At 34.6% G+C, this 23413-nt stretch overlaps 1 protein-coding gene across 1 annotated transcript; it reads left to right on the top strand.

The window, feature by feature from the left end:
- The first annotated feature begins 16355 nt into the window (after positions 1-16355).
- LOC125056222 (larval cuticle protein LCP-30-like) lies at positions 16356-19964 on the top strand. The gene is made up of 5 exons (XM_047659251.1): positions 16356-16444; positions 16680-16726; positions 17146-17370; positions 18237-18332; positions 19342-19964. The coding sequence occupies exons 1-5, from the start codon at positions 16430-16432 to the stop codon at positions 19877-19879; spliced, it is 921 nt and encodes a 306-aa protein (XP_047515207.1). The 5' UTR covers positions 16356-16429; the 3' UTR covers positions 19880-19964.
- The last annotated feature ends 3449 nt before the right edge of the window (positions 19965-23413 follow it).

The raw sequence follows: 23413 nt of genomic DNA, 5'->3' as shown, positions 1-23413 counted from the left end.
ATAAATACGAAAGAACAGTGTTGGCCTAGTGGCTTCAGCGTGCGACTCTCATCCCCGAGGTCGTAGGTTCGATCGTGGCTGTGCACCAATGGACTTTCTTTCTATGTGCGCATTTAAAATTTAAAATTTGCTCAAACGGTAAAAGAAAAAATGTTTAGACTCAAAAAGTCCACGGCGTGTGCCAGGCACAGGAGGCTGATCACCTACTTGCCTATTATAGACAAATGATTATGATACAGATACAAAGAGGGCCCGACCTAAAAAGGTTGTAGCGCCACTGATTTATTTATTTTCATAAATACGAAATAGTATCCCATACTCAGAGATCTCTCCCAACTGACATTTAACGCGATAAACAGCCTTTCATTGCATACAAAATTGCCATAATTCATTTATTAGTTTTATTCTGCGAAACCAAAATGAATATTGGTAACACCAGTGATAAGTTGAAATGCAAATACTTTGTTTGGATTTCTATTGTGCCAAAAGGTCAAATTGAAAGTTCAAGTGACATTTGTCTACCGATTATATAAATATTGACTTTCCAAATTTAAACCATTGTTCAAAGTTTAAAAATATATGTAATCAAAAACATACTCCATATTTATGCCTATGTATAGTATTTGTTAGTGTAAATTTAAGTGTAATTGTCATTTAAATTTAAAATAAATTATTTAATCTTCAGTTGTTTTTGTAGTTCATGTAGGTTTCTATAAAAATATACTTTTTTTAATTCCATAAAAATTACTTAATTGAATCTTTTTTTATTAATAATAAAAGAAAAAGAAAGTATTAAATTTAAAAAAAACCTTTTTCCTTTTAAAAATAATGGACACATTTTAAGTTTATTTTATTGTAACCTTGAACAATATTTGTCTTTTACGGTAACCTTAATTGGTTTAAGAGCTATAACTTTTACAAGCTCTGGAGCAGACTGTTTTTAAAGTATTTATAGGGACTTCTGTAAGTAAATTCCAGAGAAATAACAGCCAAAGTCTCATATCACAAATTAATGGGGCAGAAAGATCTTAAGCATCACATAATAATTTATTTATTTCCAGCATACATGCCTAACAATGATTATATAGGTAATTTTTATTTTACATACTGCTTTAAACTACTAACACATTTTATTACTACTTAAAAACAACTTATATTCATCTAGATAAGCATTTTACTTAAAGTTAAATATGTTATGTTATAAATAAAAATATTATGTATAAAATATAAGTTATTTAAAAGTATATAGGTATCGCTTATAAATAAACATATACTTTATAAGGCAAGTTTATACATTAATACTAGTACTATATAACTAAGTTTTGATCTTAAATAAGAGTGCAAAAAATGCAATTATGATTATTGTTACTGACTAAAAACTATATCCTTCAAATCCCATGTCATAACTCTTCCTTTCTTGTCGAATCCTTTAAGGTCTCTTCAGTGAGGCTATGGAATTAACTTTCCGTCCATAATCACATAGATCCTCCTATCTTCTTTCGTACTAATTGATGTGAAACTGATCTAAAATTATCGAGATTCAAGTGCACTTTTTCTTTTTCATATGTCCTTTTTTAGTATTGTCCTGATCAATAATTTAACTTTTAATTGCTTTGTTTTCTTCTTTGTTATGTATTTTTGCACTAATTGCTTATCTTATTTAATTTAATTTTTTTCTCATATTGGTTGCCTGGAAGAGATCGCTCCTATTCATTTAATTAAGTTAATTGTATGATATTTCCGCAACGAATTTAATAATTAAATATAATAACAGCGTAACATTAGTTTTCCTTGTACTGACAATTTTTGCTTTGTTTTAATTTAGACTAGTTAAAACTAATATAGATAAATATATAACTAATATAGATAGTTGTTACCACAAAAAAATTAATACGTAGTATAAAATGTACTGAAGTTGAATAACACCTAAGTTTTAAATAATATGTAAAATTAATACACGAACATGAATGCATATGTAATACGTCATTATAATTAAGATTTCAAATTGATTGACTTCTAAAAATCATTCATACACTCGCTCATATTCAAACGGATTTATTTTGACGGGGCGTATGGTGCAATACCACCCAGTGGTGGTAAGTGGTACCGTGATCCACCCGTATATATACCGAAATACACAGTTAGACCAACATTGTCTTGTGCCTTCACCGACATTTCAGTACCATGAAATCCTTTGTAAGTGGCTGTGCTTAGCTTTGTGACCTTATGCGTTGACCTATAGAGAATATAGAAAAAATCAACTATATTTTTATGTGCACGTGACTCATGGATTACATCATGCAAATAGTAGTGCTTTCTAAAAAGGAGTTTCTTTTCACAGATTGTCTTATCCCTCCTGGCTGTCGCTCTCGCGGCTCCCCAAGGACAAGAGCCCATCCCGATCCTGCGCCAGGCCAGCGACATCAACCCAGATGGCTCCTTCCAGTACTCCTTCGAAACCGGAAACGGAATATCGGCTGATGCGAGCGGTCAGCTGAGAAATATCGGAGCGGAGGAACCAGCTCTCCAAATTCAGGGACAAGTGCAGTACACAAGCGACGATGGAAGCAACATCCAATTGAGCTACGTCGCCGACGAGAACGGATACCAACCCCAGGGTGCGCATCTCCCCACACCACCCCCAATCCCAGCTGACATTCAGCGCGCTTTGGCCTACCTTGCCACCGCACCGCCTCAGCCACAACAATAAGTAATCAAACTTGGAGTTAGCCAATTACGAACGAGTAAGCATTACGCCACAGATTAGCATATCGTAATGGTTATTTGTTTGACCGGGCATAACTTTTACGAAAGCTATAGTTAATATTGTCAGCAAAAGTTTGAGGCTCCATAAGGCTAAGTTCGAGCTACAGTGATATTATTTTAAATACTTTTGTATATAATTTTATACTTAACTTAAATAATTTCTAGAAAACTTTATGCTTTTATTTTCAATCCTATTTTTATATATACGTATAGAAATTCCAACACACACACACATTCTACATTATATGGTAACAATTACGAAATAATATAACAAATTCATTATTATCATAATTGCTAACTTATGTCCACATTTTCTAAAATAGCCAACTTTGTTTTAGCAAAAAAGGTTTTAGTTCAGGGCCCTTATAAAATTACAAAACCAACAAAAAAAATGGTTATTTAGTTACAAAATAAAATAATAATAATATTGATAAGTATTAAAAACACCGCGGTTTTAGTCTCAATCGCTCTCTTTTCTTCGACAAAAACGCTGCACATCTTCGTGACGTTCCGTAAAAATTACCCTCATGCGCCTAAAGAAGTTTCACTTCAAAAATAAGCTTTGAATATTATCGACTACATTTTGATAATTCAAATGACGGCTCATTGGTCTAGTGGTTAGTACCCCTGACTGCGAATCCATGGGTCCCGGGTTCGATCCCCGGCCGAGACGAACATCGATGTGATGAGCATTTGGTGTTGTGCTTAGGTCTTGGGTGTTTAAATATGTATTTATATATCTATCTATCTATAATATGTTTGTATATCCGTTGCCTAGTACCCATAACACAAGTTTCACCAGCTTAGCATGGGACTAGGTCAATTGGTGTGAATTGTCCAATAAAAAATAAAATAAAAAAATTGAAACTAAATTATCAAATATGCAATTCCTCTCGTTAAAAATACTTTTAATAGGCATTAGATGTCGTAACTGTTATTACGCAAATGAGTTTTTAAACATTAATTTTGTAAAGGTAACTAGGTTACATCTGTGTACGATTCCATTACGATTTCAATATGTAGGCAGTTGTATACAGATCATGATAGTTTAATGGCAACACACATTTTAGATAAATATCAAATTCAAGAGAATATATAGGGGGCCTCATAGCCTAGCGGTCTTATTACGTGGCAGCTAGGTGAGGGGTACCGGGTTCGATTCCCGGTTCGAGGGCAAGTTTTAATTTGAATTAAATTTATAATTTGTATTAATTTTCGTCACGTTTAGGGTCTGTTTCAAACTGTATGGATAAATAGAGAGAAGATAGACCCCAGTGTCGAAAATTAATACAAATTATAAATTTAATTTTGTAAATTTCTTTATTCGGTAGTAATAATACGTGGCATTCTATTAACAATTCGTCATTTGAGGTTTCAATAAATTCATTTGCATAAAATATAAAATACTAATATTTCAAAAATTCTCTTTACGAAATGTTAATTTTAAGAATAGAGATTCGACCTTCTTATTCTCTCTCAATCGGTCTCAATCGCTCTCTCTTTTCTTCGGCAAAAACGCTGCAAATCTTCGTGATGCTAATATTATTATTATTTCGTTTCACCCGTAAACGTTTTACCCTCATGCGCCTAAAGAAGTTTCACTTCAAAAATAGACTGTCCTTATCAATTTTCTATCCACCGGTAGAAAGCAGTGTCTGCTTTAGTGTGCCTCATCCCTGAGGTCCTAGATTCGAGCCACGGCTGTGCACAAGGACTTCTATATGCGCATCTCACGAGAGGAAACCGGCATGTCTCAAATAAAAAATCGACAACATCAGACAGAAGGTGTTTATGAAATAAAAATATAATGAAAGGATGCAATCTGAATTTGACGGCTCATTGGACTAGTGGTTAGTACCTACCCCTGACTGCGAATCCATGGATCCCGGGTTCAACCCCGGCTAAGACAAACATCGATGTGATGAGCATTTGGTGTTGTGCTTTGGTCTTGGGTATTTAAATATGTATTTATATGTGTTAGGTCTATCTATGCATAATATATTGTATGTATACCCGTTGCCTAGTACCCATAACACAAGCTTCACCAGCTTAGCATGGGACTAGGTGCATTGGTGTGAATTGTCCAATCAAAAAAAAAATCTAAAGCCAACATAGGGTTGTAGCGCCACTGAATAATAATTCCACCGGTAGTCAAATCTAGAAACGGGTTACGACAGATCAAGTAAGATGATTATATAATGGTCATAATAATGCAAAACTTATGAGATAGGCTATTTAATTATTACTTATGCAATTAATAATTCTGAAATCTGAACAAAACTTTACAACCATTTCCCCTCACACCTTACAGCCTTACATTTCTGTAACCATTTCATGGTCATTTGTTTTTTATAATGGACAAACAGGTGATCAGTCTTTTGTGTCCAACACCTGCCGTCGACTCTTAAGTCTATAGCCGGTTTCCTCACGATGTTTCTCTTCACCGTGCGAGCGAATGTTAAATATAAATACACGAAAAAATTATAAGTACCCTATACTCATTTAATTGTGGGAATATCGTTATTATCGAAATCGATTAGTTTGGTGTGAAAGCGTAACCAACCTATATTCGTATTTATAAGTCGCAACTCCTTTTAGCTTAAAATTATGTATAAAAGTGCTTGCATAGTTTTTACATTTAGCAAACATTATTAATTAAAAAAAAAAACCAGTCTAATAGCGCCGTTTTCATTTAAGTATTTCTGTCCCTTTTCATCGCAGCGTAAACACAATAGAACATAGGGGACAAAACAGTACCTGTTAAAAGTATTTTTTTTAATTCTTGCTTGAAGACAATCTAATTTTACGCGTATAATCTGTGGCTTCACAGTTTATATTATTTTAGGTCATAGAACGTAATGTTCAAAGCACATGATTTGCTATTGCAGATGATATTCTTTGACCCCACGACCTCCTTGGAGGTGGTAATAATAGTCGTTGACATTTAAACAAAACTAGTTTTAGAGGCCTCCGAGCGTTGCCAACATATTCTCTAGTTTTTTTTAATTTATTGACTCGACAATACTGCCGCATCGTTATCATAGACATAATATTAGCATATCTCATTGTAGCTTCGTCTTCATAGTGTATGATGAAGGTTATTTATACTTTGCAATAATTTATGATATTTTGAATTAATTTTCTGTTAATAAATGCCATACAAAAGCAACCCAATACCTGTCTCACAGGCACACGTCTACCCAGGTCTTTTTAAATTAATATATGCAGGGTGGCCAAAATGTCGTGGATCAAATGCAAATAGGGGATGGATGAGGTTATCAGCTGCAAAAAGGTGTTCTACGGGGAGGTCTCTAAGCTCAACCCCTGCAGAGTTATAATTTATTTTGCGTTTTTATAAGAAAATTGACTTTTTTTACCAATTCTAATTAAAATTAAAAAAAATCTACATCCTGTATGTTTTTCATAATATCCACTAGATTGGTAGATACTGATGAGTTCCTGACATATTACGAAAAATCTAAATAATATATTGTTAGCAATAAGCGATGTACCTAGCAATTTTATTGATTAAACAATCTAGAAATGTTCTAGAACTCTACCCAGTCATTCACTGTGTAATACTTGTTATGTTTTGTAATAAATTTATTTATATCCGTCAAAAAAAGCTTTTTAAATTTGATTTGGTTTGATAATCCGATATCCTAGGCTAGAATATTGTACTAGAATATCATTATTCTGCTATAAAAAAGTATTAGGCGTTTTATTCTTACCAAATCACTGTTAGTAATATCTTAGCAATTTATAAAGAATTCGTAATTTCTCGAACTACATTCAAGGGTTTAAAAAATTGGTGTATCAGACATTATCAATGAGTCCTATTAATAATAATAATTTATTTATTGCAAGAATATGGTACAAAATGTTAAGGTGATACAATCGTAAATCGTACGCATATTCTGCGATGGCGCGAAAATTTGTCTTAACATTTTTTACATTATTAGTCAAAGTCAATCCTTATATTATCTAGTCTATTATACCATATTATACATTACATCATTAATTTTATATTTTGTATGTATCTTTAGATTTGTATCGTTGAATTGTAATTTATTTAGGCTGTATCTACCGAATAAGGCGTGGGAAGAGACATTTATTTCCTGTAAGTTTAAAGGAATCTCCCTTCCGTGATTAGCAACACTCAATGATATTAAATCGAGTACAAATCACGGAATGTTCACTAACCAATATTTATTTATTAATTAACAAAATAAGCTACCATTACAGATTAATCCAATCCAAATCTAGTTAAATAAAGTTTATTTTAATACCACAAAAAATATTTCTACATAATTAAAGAAAGTGATATTTTTTACTTTACCATGCAACTTATACATATTGATATTTAATATGTAATTCACGTCCATTGGTTGGAGTTCAGTAGAGTGAGTTACAAGAGGCTTATGATACAAATATACTTGTAGAAACATTGTCTAAATATCGTACAAATACAGCATCAATAGGTATATGAAGAAAAAGTTGACTATTGCTAACTTCAGGGTGTCGGTTTTTTGTGACGGTGTGCGCGCGCATCGTAAAAATTTACCCACATCATTTTTCCCTAACGCGCCAAAAGAAGTATAAGTCAAAAACAACACAATATTAATAGATTAAATTGTTTACAAAACTGAAACTATATAGAAACACACATGCAATAGTCGGTAAGTATACGTTAAGTAATATGTCAAAGATACCGTAAGTAAATCGGTTAATCTTATTTTCATTTTATCGAATTTTAATATTTGTATTCGGACTTAAACGGACGGAACCGTAACTGTTTCTCTATAAATAGCACTTAAAAATTATATACTATTAACAATAATTATATGTACAATAAAACGTGCTTAAATATTTCTATACAAAAGTCCGCGGCTCTAGGTGCAATTATCGCCAAAACTAATGATAAATATAAGTAGATATTGTTTTTTTCTGATTCTTATTTATTAATGAAATTTATTAACACTTCGTTGCATACAGAAATATAATACAATTGACATAATTACATGAAAAGGAGGGCTACATGGCCTTATAGCTTTCGAGCGATCTCTTCCAGGCAACCAATGTGAGAAAAAAAATGGGTAAGAAAGCGCAAGAAGTGCAAAAATTAATAAGACATATAGGTATTTAGACATAACGAATGGAACAAAAAAAAAGCCATTAAATCATATGTAAACAGTGAACATATAAAAAAGGACACATGAAAAAGAAAAAAAATAAAAACACATAAAATAAAAAGAAAATTAATTAAAAAAGAAAAAAAAAGAAAAAATAATAAAAAAAATTTAATTTTAAAACACAGCGTAACATGCTCGATGCGTAACACGCTCGATGCGAATGCTACATTACCCCTCGTAACTTTGGTCAGTTCCCACCTTTAGAGAAAGTATAAAATGATATTGTTCGGATCCGAACTAGCTCGGTTTTTATTTGTAAAACTATTGCTTGGAATTTTCCTCCAAAAAAAACCTAACGGAATCCATTATTAGCACTCATCAATCAGAGATAAAACAACTGAAGCAGCTATAAAGTTTGTACCGTAGAGTTGAAAGAACGTGCAAAAATAAAAAAGCTTAAGTTTTGTTGTTAGGCCAATGACCTGGCATCGACCCTTGCATTTTAATCTTATTTAATTTTATTAATGGCTGTAAATCCAAACCTGTTTCTTTGTTTTTTTTATATTGTTCGTACAACTGACGATACTATTGTGTGTATATACTCATATATATTATACTAGCTGGCCTGGCGAACATCGTACCGCCTAACAGTCGAATCTTTTGTTTTAAAATACTTATTCTGCTATTCGGGACACCGGTCTAGCTAGTAAGATAAGAAAAGAAAGTTGATAAGACAACAAATACATTATGTCAAAAAATAAAAATTTACCGTCCCGGAACCCCTCCACTAACACATGAACTTTATAATATGGTATTCAAGTTCAAATTGACTTTTAAGTATTATTACAAATATTTTGTATGGGAATATAGAAAAGTGTTGTTTTTAGACTTTTTCACTGAATTTTTTTTAATTTTTCTCTCCGTAAGAACCATCCTCGTACTTCAAGGAATATTATAAAAAAAGAATTGGCCAAATTGGTCCAGGCGTTGTTGGGTTATGCGCTTACCAACACATTTGCGATTCATTTTTATACTATACATATATAATATATATTATTTATCCCACTATTATTATTATTAAGCCCTTATTACTGACACCCAGTATAATATATATAATATATAAACACTTATTTAAGTTACATAACCTAACTAAATCTAATACATCAAATGAGCCGGTTTTGGTAATCAGCGTGTCCTGTGACACATAGGCCTCTTCCAGCTGCTTCCATTCTTTTCTAATGTTAGCTCTTTTTGTCCAAGTTGTGCCTCCTCGTCTATATATCGTCTACCCATCTCTTGCTTTGTCTTCCTCTTTTCCTTTTTCCATCTCGTGGCTCCATTCTGTAATAATTTATGTCCATTTCAACCTGCTATGTCTCGTCATGGGCCCGGTCCAGCGCCAGTTCAATTGCCTTATTTTCTTCATAATTTCATACTATTTATATATGTATATATAAAAGTATTTTTTTTTTTATTTTTATATAATAGGGGGGCAAACGAGCTTGCGGGACGACCAAAAAGGGTAGTCCACGCAGCCCATAGACACCCATTTTAGTGGGTGCGTTGCCGGCCTTTGAGGGAGGAGAAGGCTCGTTTTTTAAAAATTTGGAGTTTGGCTTTTTCTTCCAGATGACTGCGAAATTGGACTTCTTTCGAAATGCCAACCCCAAGGATACTGAGGCTGTGTGACGAACTAAGGAGAGCGCCTTCAAATTGGGGAGATACGACAAAGGGATCTTTCTTGGCAGAAAACGAACAAACCTGAGTCTTTGTAGGATTAAACTTAACAAGGTTGTTACTACCCCACACAGAAACCTTCTCCAGAATCGACTCAATTTCGAGAACAAGTATGTTGCGACTCTCATCGACTTCAGATCGAGACATGTTCGGATGGCCGGAATATAATGTGTCGATGGTGCTGTCGTCTGCATAGCAATGGATGTTGTCGATATTCAACAGGTCATTGATATGCAGAACGAACAGGGTCGGCGAAAGGACACAACCTTGCGGAACGCCTGCATTGATGGGTCTAGGATTGGAACACGCTCCGTCAACTAGGACTTTAATGCTACGTCCTACAAGAAAATTTGCCAGCCATCGGCATAAGCCATCGGGCAAACCGTATGACGGTAGTTTCGAAAGAAGCGCCCTATGCCAAACCCTATCAAAGGCCTTAGCTATATCCAAGCTAGCGGCCAATGCCTCTCCCTTACTTTCCACAACTTCGGCCCATCTATGAGTTAGATAGGCAAGAAGATCACCAGCCGAGCGGCCACGGCGAAAGCCATACTGACGATCACTAATTAGCTGGTGCTCCTCCAGATATCGCAAGAGCTGCCTATTGATGATAGACTCCATTACCTTTGAAAATAAAGAAGTGATTGCGATAGGTCTGTAGCTGGATGGTTCAGAGCGGTCACCTTTTTTGGGAATGGGATGAACATGCGCAGTCTTCCATGAGCTTGGAACTACGCCCGAGGAGTACGAGAGTCGAAAGAGCCGTGTAAGCACCGGAGTCAGCTCAGAAGCACAGGTCTTAAGAACGATCGAGGGAAGGCCGTCAGGACCACTTGACTTGTGGGTATCAAGGGAGATTAAGGCCCTCCGCACACCAATCTGTTCGAATCGAACTTCAGGCATAGAAAACCCGCAATGCGGAATAGTGGGCGGTAAGGTCCCTGAGTCATTGAGCGTGGAGTTAGAAGCAAAGAGAGAGCAAAGGAGCTCTGCTTTCTCTTTCGCCGAGTGAGCCATCGAGTCATCCTCCTTTCGCAAGGATGGTAAAGAGGGCTGACAAAAGTTTCCCTGAGTTGCCTTCGCCAATGACCAAAAGGCTCGAGTTCCAGAGGGCAATTTCGCGAGCTTTTCACCAATTCTGCCAATATGTTCCGATTTTGCTTTAAAAATTTCTCGTTTAAGGGTTCGGGTAGCTGCGTTAAATTTCTTTTTATGGAGAGCTACATCGGGATCCTTTATGGCCATTGCGTGAGCCCAGATTTTATAGTACTCTAGCTTAAGACGGGAAGCCTCTTTGCAAGAGTGGCCAAACCATGGCCGAGATTTACCACGAATGGGGACCATAGAGTAAGGGATATAGAGTTCCATTGCTTGTAGCACCACATCGGCGACAGATTCAGCGCTGGCGTCAGGATCACTACCCTTGAAGCAGACTTGCAACCATGGGTATGCTGCAAAGAAATGACGCATGTCATCCCAATTGGCCGATTTGTAATGCCAGACACGACGGCATTCCGAAAACTGCGGGCGGGTTCGACGCCTAATTGGCACAACGGTTCGCACCAAGCAGTGGTCGGAGGACCCAAGTGGGGCATCCACAGTAACCTCATAGAAGTCTGGGTGAGAAGTCAGCATAAGATCTAATAACGAAGGCTGATGGTCAGCTCGGTCTGGTATTCGCGTAGGCGTTGTGACCAGTTGAGTTAAAGCATATGCAAGAGCGAAATCATGGAAGCCTCTTCCCGAATAGTCGGTCGTACGAGAATTTAACCACTCAGAATGATGGGCATTGAAATCACCCAGTATAACGACTTCAGCAGGCGATAGAGACAGAAGGGAATCGAGTGCAGTTTGGACATGTTCTATAAGTCGATCGACCTCGGTGTTGCCGCTGTGTGACCTGTAAAGGCAGCAGTATATGCGGGGATGGTCAGCACATTCTACGCGTACCCACAAGGTAGAAAGATCGGATTCTTCCAAATGTAAGAGGCGACGGAAATTTATATCCTCACGAATGTAAACGCATACACCGGCTTGTGGCCTAAAATTATGCTCAAGACAATAGCCTGGATAGTGCAAATGTTCAACAGACGAGGGAACTATCTTGGTCTCCGTTAGAAACAATAAGGCCGGCTTAGCCGTCTCGAGGTGAAAGTGGACGGGATTTAAATTAGATTGAAGCCCCCTAATGTTAGTAAAGTCTGTGTTAAATTGTGTTACCGTGAGTTTATTTCTAGATTTGCCTCTGCAGTTGAGCGGTATTTTGTCCCCCCCAGAATACGCGGGACAGCCTGAGTGAGTACACCCAGGGACGGATTCTCCTGTACTAGAAGTGCAGGTACCCTCCTGGGGTAAAAAAGTTCTATTTAATAACGCTGCCATTATTATGCATAAATGCTGCATAATTCGGAGAGGAAGGAAATGAGCTGAAATAAAAGTATGCGAAAGTGCCGTACCACCAAATGAGTCACTCACTCCATCTCTTCTATTTGGGCTTAGAGTATTAAGTACAGAAACTCGCGGTTCCTTATTTGAATATTAATCCAATAATGTGTAGTCAAAATATTTTTATTTTAAATTATCCTAATTTCACTCTTCAAACTAAAGCACTCTTTCATCTCGTTCTATCAAATTGTGTTTACACTGTCATGAAAAGAGACAGATTACATTAGATAAAAAGGTGCAATTAAGCTTAATTGTTTTGAAATTCTAAATAAATTGAAACCAGTTTTTAGTTTTATATGGATCTTATCTACGAAGATAATGTTCAAAGTGTTGAAATTATAGGCTCTTTACGTAATAAATATATAATCGTAGTAAAATCATATGAATATTAACTATCTAACTAACTTACTATCATATAAACCAGTTATTGCTGTGATTACATCACCAAGTAATGAATAATATTCCACGTGATTCATAGTAATAAGATCTACTTAAAGTTACGAACAACGCTTAGTTTCAAACTCAGACTCAAAATAAAGTACACTTATGAACGTCAATAATTCTGTTGAAAATATGTTAAATTGATTCTTAATTTAAAGTTTTGAACTGAAGCAAATCAAAACCAAGGTTTAGAATCATTTAAATAATCGTCAATTTTATAAAGCTCTTGTTAAACGTAAATTAATGAAACATTTACTTTACGAATTTATTCAGTGATTATTCCCTAATTTCGCTTGGGAGGTTGTTGTAAAAACGTTGTAAAAACAATTTCCATCAAAAGAGTGGTTTATCTTCTGGAGCCTGGTTGCTAAGCCTTTTTACAAATGTACTCCTACTACCCCCCACCTCGCCCTTCGCCCTATATTACAGAGGCTTAAAGGTTTACCGCAGACAGGGGAGAATGGAGGTAGCTAGGCAGAGCCAACTTGACATTCAGTAATGAAGTGATGTGGAGAAGAAGAAGATATTATTAAGATAGACACGGTGACTATGCCATCAAATCCCAGCTGTTCCTCTCTATTCATGTGCGTGTATGTATGGCATAGTCTGATCACGTATTTGCCTATACGAAGTGAAAGACGCAAAAGGAGATATGGGTTCCATGGATTATTATTTAAGTGTCGTGGATTTTAACCTATAAGTTGTCTCGTTAAAAATATACTTTTTAATTTATTCAATCATAATCATTTTATTATATAAAATAAATAAATCAGTGGCGCTACAACCTTTTAGGTGGGCCTTACATTTCTGTATGTGTTTCGTGAACCGTGTTAAAAAAAATTGATCAACTATGTAACAAACAAACTTTATCATAGGAAAAGAATGTCATCAAAATATTAATTATACGCCAAAACAGGACGTTATATATCAAGTTACAATGTTGGCGAACAAGATTTAAAAATGTAAAAACCGGGGTCGAAGTTCTAAATCACGCTTACAGATGTGTCAACTTGACTTAATAAATGCGTCTATTGTCTGAATGTGTTAGTTAATCAATGTGCAATTATTTTTTAACCTATGGGTCTAGTTCAATGCATAGCACGGAATCTTGGTTTCAAATACCAATTAAGTTCGCTAATGCAATTTCATTGTAGCCTTAAGATAGGAAGCTGACGGACCTTGTCCTTCGTCTGCTAGCTAGCATCGGAATATAAGTCGCCATAGTCGTAGAATAGTGACGGTTTTGACAAATAGTAGATAAACTTTACAGGGCTGCCATTTCAAGATAATATCATATTTTGTTATTATGAAAATTGGCATACAAGCAAACAAAAGGGTTTGTTTTGAAAAAAAAATTAAAATAATTACATAAATTACACAGTTTTCTAGAAAAATCACATGCTTCTATGAGCGTCTATCAAATCCGTCACTTTACACTTTACACAGTAGTAACTATTTATTTTTTCTTTACAAATTTAAGTTGTAGTTTGGTTAGTGTTTAATTTCAGTTTTTTTAAATGTTTATTGACTTATGTTTTCTGTTTCGTATATTTTGTTTAACAATGTAATCTGTTTTGGCTTTGTATATTGTCTAATATTGTTCTTTTATAATATGTTTAAATGTAGCTGTAATATCAGTTATAAATAAATTATTTATCAACAATAAGACTTAGTTTTTTATGCATAAAGCCATTATATTTCCGACGGTGACCAAAAATTACATTGCAAACATATACCTAATTCTTACCTACATACAATTTATTTATTAAGGAATCATTTTGTATCCACATTTAAATACTAATCAACGAACTTTTACCTTAACACTCATTAATTCAAAATAGATCAAATACTTGTTAATTCTATAGTTCAAGGTGCCCATTAGAAAAATGATAATATATCAATCTATCTTCTTTTAATGTTATGCGTAAACTGGTTCATGTGAATTATTGGATATTAATCAACGATGCGAATTAGATCATCTTATTACTAAGTACTGTGTTATTTAATGACTGAAACAAGTAATAGAAAAATATTATTTAGTAAGGGCAAAAATGTTTTAAAAGTGAATTTTATTTAGGCGCATAAGGGTAACTAACATTTTTACGCATCGTCACGAAGATGTGTAGCATTTTTGTCGAAGAAAAGGGAGAGAGCGATTGAGACCGATTGAGAGAGTGAGAAGGGCGAGTTACCTTATAGAAATTCTATTTTTAAAATTAAAATTTCGTAAAGAAAATTTATGAAATATTAGTATTTTATATTTTATGCAAAATAATTTATTGAAATCTCAAATGACGAATTGTAAATAAAAATGCCACGTGTTTTTATTATCGAAGAAATAAATTAAATTTATTATTTGTATTAATTTTCGACACTTAATATTTTAATGACAATTAAATTCCTAACATCTTCCTTTTTCCCTCCCTCTAAGTCTCGAAAATCTAAAGTTTTAGATTTGTTTAAATATGAACCAGAACTTAAAATTAGTTTGCGAAAGAAGTTTCACTTCTGACATGTGTACTTTGTACGCACGCACTCTTTTTCGTAAAAAAGGAGTTTGAAAATACAAATGAAAATTGATACTATGTATTTAAATCATAGTCTTTTTACAGTTCCAAGTTCATCTTATAATATACCTAGTATTGTAGTTGATTACACGATTTCATCTTCAGCCAATCAGCGTGTAGAAGATTCAGTTCTGTACTCGTTTAGGTACACTTGTTATATCACCCTTCCAAGCTGGATTTTATGGTCAAGAAAACACTTACAAATACCTGAAATACGAAAATGCGAAATCACGCTAATTTAAACATTATAACGTTATCGTATAGTCGTTTAATTATTTAAATCTGCTCACAGAAACGTCATGCTGCTTAACAGGGAAATAATTATGTCAAAGTTCAGGGTAAATGCGGGGTTTAGTAAATCTACATGATAAGAATTTAAAACGTTTTTTAATTAAGAAAATGAAACTGTCATCAACTATTTGACACTGTGAAAACAAAAAACTGCTCATATGGAGAGGGAGTTACCGATAACTTCTGGATAAAGTATGGAGTAACGGACTAAACTAATAACATTTTGTAGCAATTACTGAAATGTAAATACATGTATATTTAAATATATAAGAAGAACTAAATATAAGAACTAAGAAGCCCTAAGTTTATTTTAGTGAATAGGCCTCAGACTGATGTATTATTTTCGTTACAATAATTGTAATTGTCACAAAACAAGAAAACAGAGATTTCTTCCTGAAATTTGCACCAGATGCAGCAGTCTCTGATGGTTATATTAATGATGATGACAATGTAGAAATAGAGGATGACGATAATAGTGAAGGATGTGATGAGTAATTTTTACTTTGTATAAGCATTGTCTATTTTAAGAAAATAAAAGCCTTTGTATGAAAATTTTTGTCTGATTTTATTTGAAAACTAACCAATGTCAAACATAAATTTCAATTTTACTTAACTTCAGGAAAACTTTTGGCATTAAAACATAGCACAACCCAATTGCATGTCATAGTATTTACAATAAATCAGTAAGTATACTACAAATTATTTGATTATATGTATTGTAAACCTTATTATGTCTCCTGTAAAATTCAGCTAAATAGACATTGGCTGTTTTTCCAAATAACCCCTCAATTGATTATACAAAATACTGACTTCGTAGCAATAAATGTTTGTCAAGTTCATGAAATAAATCACATTAGCGTGTCGATGTTTTGAATTTACGACTTGATTGAGCGACGATTGAGAACATCTGCTAATGAATAGATAATTTTAATATACTTATTATGGAGAACTGGACAGGATTCACAAATTATGTTTGACGAAAAATAGGTATATATAGCTATCGAATTTTGGTGATATCAACATTAGGTTGGAGCTGTTTAGAGAGCAACAATGCGTAGTTTTGTGGTATGTGACATTATTCATTATTTTTAGATACATTAACTGGCAATAGTATTAACAATTTTTGTTTAATATTTTGGTCTCGTATGGAAATGTACATCCAGAGGTCAGATATTTTTGTCTGACTGACTCCAGATGAGGTGTTTTAGAAATATTGTTGGCAAGACTTGACCGTCTATGACTAACAGATTTTCTTTGTACTGCGCTAGTACAAATAATATTTTTTGTATTTTTTTTTCAGATTCTTTCCCTGGCGTTGGCTGTTGCCTTCGCAGCTGAGGAGCAAGTGTAAGTTACCTTTAAATAACTAAAAAGTGATCAAACTATATATTCATTGTAATTAGTTTCGCGATAGAATTCATTTATACGTGAATATCAGTTTTCTGGTGGATTAAACAAAGTTTTTAATAATATTCATGAATTTGACTCTACAGATTAAATAATGTTATAGTTGACATTATCCGTATACCATTGACTGATTACACTAGAGTGCCATTGTCTATTGTTATGAAAAGTTTAAGGATATTCTTTTCTAATAGTTAACATGAAATAAAAGAAGTTTTCGGTTGTTATATGTAATACAAGTTAAAAACAAAAGACGATTCTATGTTTTCTATTTCGTTTGATGGTGATTGGGCAACGGAAATCGTGTGTTGCCATAATTTTGTACTATGTTATGAAACCTATAAAAAAAATATAAATTTCAGGAGCACAACTGTACGACCACTCAGTCGTGCAACAGCTTCCGCATCCGTGACCACATTGAACCCATACAACAGATTCTACTCTAACCGCTACAACCCTACACCATTAGTTGGTCGCTACGAACCTGGTCGTTACAACGCTGGCAGCTACAACGCCGGTAGCTACAACTCTGGCAAATACAACGACAACTCTGGACGTTACGTGCCTGACAACTCTGGAAACTACAAGTTAGTGTTGGCGTCAAATCCTTGTTTATCTTTCGTGTTAAAAGAAATTCCACTTCATTCATTCCACAATTTGACCTAGGGTTGTACAGCCACTGCATTTTTTTGAATTGAATTTGAGGGCCCTCAAATTTAGGGTCATCTTCTGGTCCTGCCTTGCGATTCTGTAACTCACTTTTCGAACTCACACAGCGGTTTTCACAGCGGCGGTCGCGCTCAAATCAGTCTAAGCTAAGAATAAAACTACTATACTAAAAAAAGTTAGTATGCATGTTCCTCACATATTTACAAAATATATCGAAACCGTAGAATATTATTCATTAAAGAGTGATAAAAATTAAAAAAAAAAACACAATAAAACAGTGTATGAGATAAAATAAACTAATTACATTTGTAGTATTATAAAATAAAAATAACAGAAATGTGTAAAAGCAAAAAAATCAGGAACCAATTTGATTTTGTCCAGGCTCTATGATTGTTCTATAGAGTAGGTAGATTTCATTATCTTCCCCCGGATTATTCATTATATTTATCAAGTCATTCGTTACATTCTTCATTTCTGAAGTTTGTCACGAAAAGCCCTAACCGATACGTCGACTTGCTCCATCCACACCGCTCAATTCTCAGCTTGTCTGGGCATTAGGGATGTGGAAACCCATAGTTGTCTTAATTACGTCAGACTAACTTAAGTACTCGTTCAGAAATAAAAACATACTGATGAAACCAGCATGTTGAATAACAATCAATAATGTTCGTGTTTCACGCTACTTGCCTATAAAAATGTTCCTAAAGTTTGCCTTCAAGAAATATACATATTATTATTGTAAAGTTGAGGATTTCTAGTTGTTATGTATTGTATTATGTTTCAGTGGCGACCGTGGTGACCGCGGAAACGCCGGCGGATTTTACGTCCCAGACTCAAACAACAACAAACCATTGAACTTTGAACAAGTAAAGAAACCTAAGTAAGTCATCATTATATACAATTTTATTTGTAAAAAACTCGATCAACGTCGCTGTAGAATGTTAACCTCGTACATATGTCCAAAGAACCAAACATTACAGGAAACAAAGAAAATGTTTCATTACGTCAATGTTCGTTAAAATATTATTATGTGTTTTTGTACATAGTTTTAGATGGTAAAAAGGACTTATTTATTATTAATATAAATAATCATGCAATCATTCAAAAATCATTTAATCATATAGGTTATAGGTATATTAATCCTTCTAATTTTACATTTAGTGCTAGTTCTCAAATCAAGGACGTAGAACGGAAGAGAAGAACTGGCAATAAACTCTCCGCCACTCTTTTTAATCGCCATTACACCATGTTCCACAATAAGCACGTGCTTCATGATTATACCAGTTAAATGACATAAGCGTCTAAGAATAAAAATATATTGGTTTTTTGACATACGAGGTTATCATTCTACAGTGACGTTATGTAATTTAAATTAAGAACATTGGGGTAGTGCCAATCGCAACCAATTTCTTATTAATTATTGATTAATATCATTATTGTAGATACATGATAAGTTTATAGGGCGTGTTCTTGGGCCTGACGGCAACGTGGTAACCTTAGCTTTGTCAATGTGAATAAGGCTTTAGACGCAAAAGATTTTACAGTATTTAGATATATTAAAAATGAGTAGTGGATTATAAGGGGTGAACGCTCAAAAATTAACGCATTTATAAGTAATAAGGTAATTCTTTTTTGAAATAGGAGGCAAACGGGCAGGAGGCTCATCTGATGTTAAGTGATAAATAAGCCCATGGACACTCACATTGCTAGTAGGCTCGCAAGTGCGTTACCGGCCTTTAAGAAATTCGTTTAAACATAATCTTCCTAGGCATCATAAGAGTACCCCTCTATTGAGGATGATTTCATCCGCCATTCATCTGATAGCCACTTTGTAAAAAGCAACAAATATTTACTAAAAATCCTCTAACAAAATATCCTTTCAATTTCAGTGTCGTAATTATCAGCACCAACGAAGCTCTCCCTACCCCAGCCGTCCCAGTCACAACAGCTGTACCTGTCACAGCTGTACCCGTCACAGCTGTTCCAGTCACAACAGCTGTGCCCGTCACAGCCGTACCAGTCACCACCCCAGTCCCCGTCACCGAAGTTCCCGCTACGGCCGCCCCAGGCAACCTCGGTACCTACTACATTTCCTTGAACGAGAAACCCCAGTACGTCTCACCCACACGTGTGGTTCCAGTAGCCCCAGTCGTTCCCAAGGTTGTGGTCCCCAACACCTACGAATACAACTACGGTATCGTCCGCCAAGAAGCTGATGTCCTCCCCGACGGTTACCACTACCTGTACGAGACAGAGAACAAAATCCTCGCTGAAGAGGCTGGACGCATTGAGAAGACCAACGACTTCGAGGGTATGAGGACAAAGGGATTCTTCGAATACCTCGGCCCAGACGGTGTCACCTACAGAGTAGACTACACAGCTGATGAAAACGGTTTTGTCCCCGTTGGCGCTCATTTGCCTCAGTAATCTAGTCTTAATTAAAATAGTAACTGTTGTACCTATTAGCCTTACGGGCCATAATGTGATATAAGTAATAAAACTTTAAAAAATACACGATTTGTATTACTCAAAACCTTTAGAAAGATCTTGTAATATGTGTAAAACATGAACAGAACTAACAGTAACAACAGCTACCAACAGTAGCTACTTCTGTTGTTAATAATTTAAATCACTTACAACAGTAGCGTAAAAGAAGTATTTTTTATACAAAAACAGTGTCATGCACGTTGCCGTTGATCTTATGAAGCTTTTACAAACTGCGGTAATTACAGCAGTTTTAAAAGCTTTGGTGAAATTTAAATAATAAACTCAATATAATATAAAAAGTATTGCAATAATCAATCAATAGAAAATATGAGGGTTGGTGGTAGAAGAGTCTTAATCAATATATATCTAGAATATTATTAGAACTATATATAGAAGTTTTAAAAACAAATAAAAAAATTATTGGGGAACTTATGACTCGTAAAGAATCTCAGAACTCTCGGTTATACAAAAAATATAAATATCTCTAGTCACGGAGGAGTTTGCTTATATATATACATATAGGGTAATTCCGGGGGAGATGGCCCTAGTAACTATAAAACTGTATTATGAAGGAATTATGATGAATAAAACAGTGAATTCGTATAGAACATAAACTTTATTTATTATTCTTATCAAATATTAACGATACATCACTTTAGACAACGCTAACAATATAATTTTAAACTTTAAAAAATAACTAGGACTGGCCATCTCTCACCGAGTGCCCGGGGGAGATGGCCATAGTGTTCGGGGCGAGATGGCCAGTACTTTTTTTTACCTTTCCCGTTACCTTTGAGATCTTTTAACTCCTTTTTTTTTCTTATTGCCGCAGTGAGAACACATGTCATCAAACTCGGTCCAATTTTCGTGCACCCAGAGCATACAAATACTGCATTGTATCCAATCTTCAAATCTTCATTTTAGAAATATGTCAGAGGTTATATAGGCGGATTTTTGTGACATATAAACTACTGAACCTTATTTTATGATTTATATATGTTATGATTATATATGTTAAAATAGAGACCCTTCCAAAAGAGGCATCTTTCAACATCGTCAAAATTTATAAATAAAAGGATATAAAAGAATTGAGCCTTAAGATGATGATTTTTATTTCTGTTAATAACGCCTGTATGAATTTCATTGGCAAAATGACAATTCAATTTCATAGGACTTCAATACGTTTTTTATTCTTAGTACATTCCTGGTAGCTTAAAGTATTTTCTTGTGTATATCTCACTCCGTACGGTACATAATAAGTTTAACTAGATTTATGGTTAAGTTACGTTTGACTAGGTTACAATTATTATTAATACATACACGAATGCCCTGTTTAAGCACTGATGTAACAATAACTTATTAGATTTTTTTGATAAATTGTAAGTAATATTAAACTGTAATAAAAATATAACAATGAAAATGTTATTGCTTTGTGTATTATATATTTAATTATTACTAAAACAACATGTATTAAAAAATACAATTAAATAAGACATCACAAATTTGTCACACATACAATTAAATTAGAACGTAAAAATTTCATACTAGCAAGGAGAAAATTAAACAAGCAACCACAGAAAAATAACTAAAACCAAATAGAAACTTAAACCTCATTAAGGGCGTGATACACAATGTTACAGTAAGTAGAAAGATGTTGACCGAAAATTGGCCGGTGGTTCAAGGCAGGGGTTTCGGTATCGAGTGGCCCGAAACCGCAGGTCGTGAATGATCTCTATACGTCGGATATAAGCTCGGGTCCCTTGGGTAGAATGCCTGGCGAACCTCGAGGACCCATCTTAAGGGCGTGTGAAGGGCTGAGGTGTTTTTAGTGGGTGGGCTCTCGCTACCCCTCTGAATAGCAGAGGGCTTTGAGTGTAGACCCAGCCACAGTACCCACGTCAAGCTCGACATGGCGCGGGCCTGCGGTAGCGCATTTTCACCTAAAAAAAGAAGAAAGATTCATTAATGTGACCAATTTAATTAATAAATTTTTATTAAGTTTAATACCAACGACATTGTTGGTGAGAAAAATCCAGTTAAAATTAGGAGATCAAATTCGAACCATTTTCAGCTCGAATTGAACCCAGCTTAGTTATTGGTCGAGGATGCTCATTCGACTTATATAGTGAAAAAAACCTTTATAAATTAGGGGACAGGTGGCGGGAAGTGTTTGTTATTTATATAATATAAAATAGGTAAACAAAAATATTAACTCGCTAATTGGGTCACTTTACATATTTTGATGTAATCTTTTAAAACTGGAAATTAAACCTTCGGAAATAACGACACTCAATTAAGCATTAAGAAGAACTACTTAAATATTCGACCTGTTTATATTAATTTTAATGTGTTTAAACTATTTTAAAACGAATAAATCCATAAAAGGAGTGAAGAATGTTATTTATTTACTTAGTCATATTCAAAGCCAAAAAGATTGTTTAACAAAATATACGAAACAGAAAACACAAGTTAAGTTAGTACCTACATAAGTAGACAAAACTGAAATTATATTTCTCCTGCCTCTTTTCAACACCGTACGAGCCGTACGACCTCTAAATTTCACCAACATCATCTTGATGATTGGAGGTCTTCCACGTCCATTTCACAAGGCATTTTCTTTTTCGAACTAGCGAACTGTCGAATCGACTCCCAGTGGGGGTCTTCCCTCAGAAATACGACCTCCAAATGTTTAAAGGCCAAGTGTACTCCTCCCTCAAAGGCCGGCAACGCACCCACTAAAAATGGGTGTCTATGGGCTGCGAAGACTGCCCTTTTTGGTCGTCCCGCAAGCTCGTTTGCCCCCTATTATATATTTAAAAAAAATTGTGCATAAAACAAACTAAAAACAAAGTCAAAGCCTTTCAGGTTCCTAAAATATTTTAAAATTTAAAAATTTATATTTAAAAATTTCCATTCGGTTTAAGAGCCACATTCGACAAGAGCTTGGACATATAGCTTTTTTTAACAGGATTTCTCAGAATGTGACCAAGGAAAATACCACTGTTTTTATTAATAAAATACTATTTTATAGATTGTTAATAATCATTGGGAGTGAGACATTCGAATTGTTCTTACTTTCTGGAAAATAATCCATTTTGCAGAATCCAAATTCGGTAACTTTTCGCGAATCTTGAAACGCAACGTCTTGAAAATGCGACAGGCCCGACGCTCACGAACGGAATGGGTTCCCAAGCCAGGTAGGGATGCTTCCTCTTTTATATGGTCAGAATACATACTAGATATACCACTAAAACTATTCCAACCATGAAAAGTCCCTGAAAAAAAAAATATTTTTTCCTACCTTTGGCCAGCTTTTTGGGATTTCAGACCACTGTGCGGCGTACGGCTTGGGCAGCCTTTCAATATTATCTCTATTGTAGTTCATGATATTATAGATAGATTAGAAAACACTTAGACCTTTCTATTTTAAATCTCTGATATAATTACTATTCATTTTGTATATCAAGAACAATC

This window comes from Pieris napi, chromosome 14 (assembly GCF_905475465.1).
Source record: "Pieris napi chromosome 14, ilPieNapi1.2, whole genome shotgun sequence".
In the NCBI taxonomy this organism is placed as follows: Eukaryota; Metazoa; Arthropoda; class Insecta; order Lepidoptera; family Pieridae; genus Pieris; species Pieris napi.
Note: the sequence above shows the minus strand (reverse complement) of the source record. Positions and strands in the feature narration are given on the sequence as shown.

What these genes read in the sequence shown, in the direction of transcription:
- LOC125056222 (XM_047659251.1), top strand. An exon ending in GACAACTCTGGAAACTACAA is followed by an intron (nt 17,371 to 18,236) that starts GTTAGTGTTGGC and finishes ATTATGTTTCAG; the next exon opens with TGGCGACCGTGGTGACCGCG. An exon ending in GAACAAGTAAAGAAACCTAA is followed by an intron (nt 18,333 to 19,341) that starts GTAAGTCATCAT and finishes TTTCAATTTCAG; the next exon opens with TGTCGTAATTATCAGCACCA.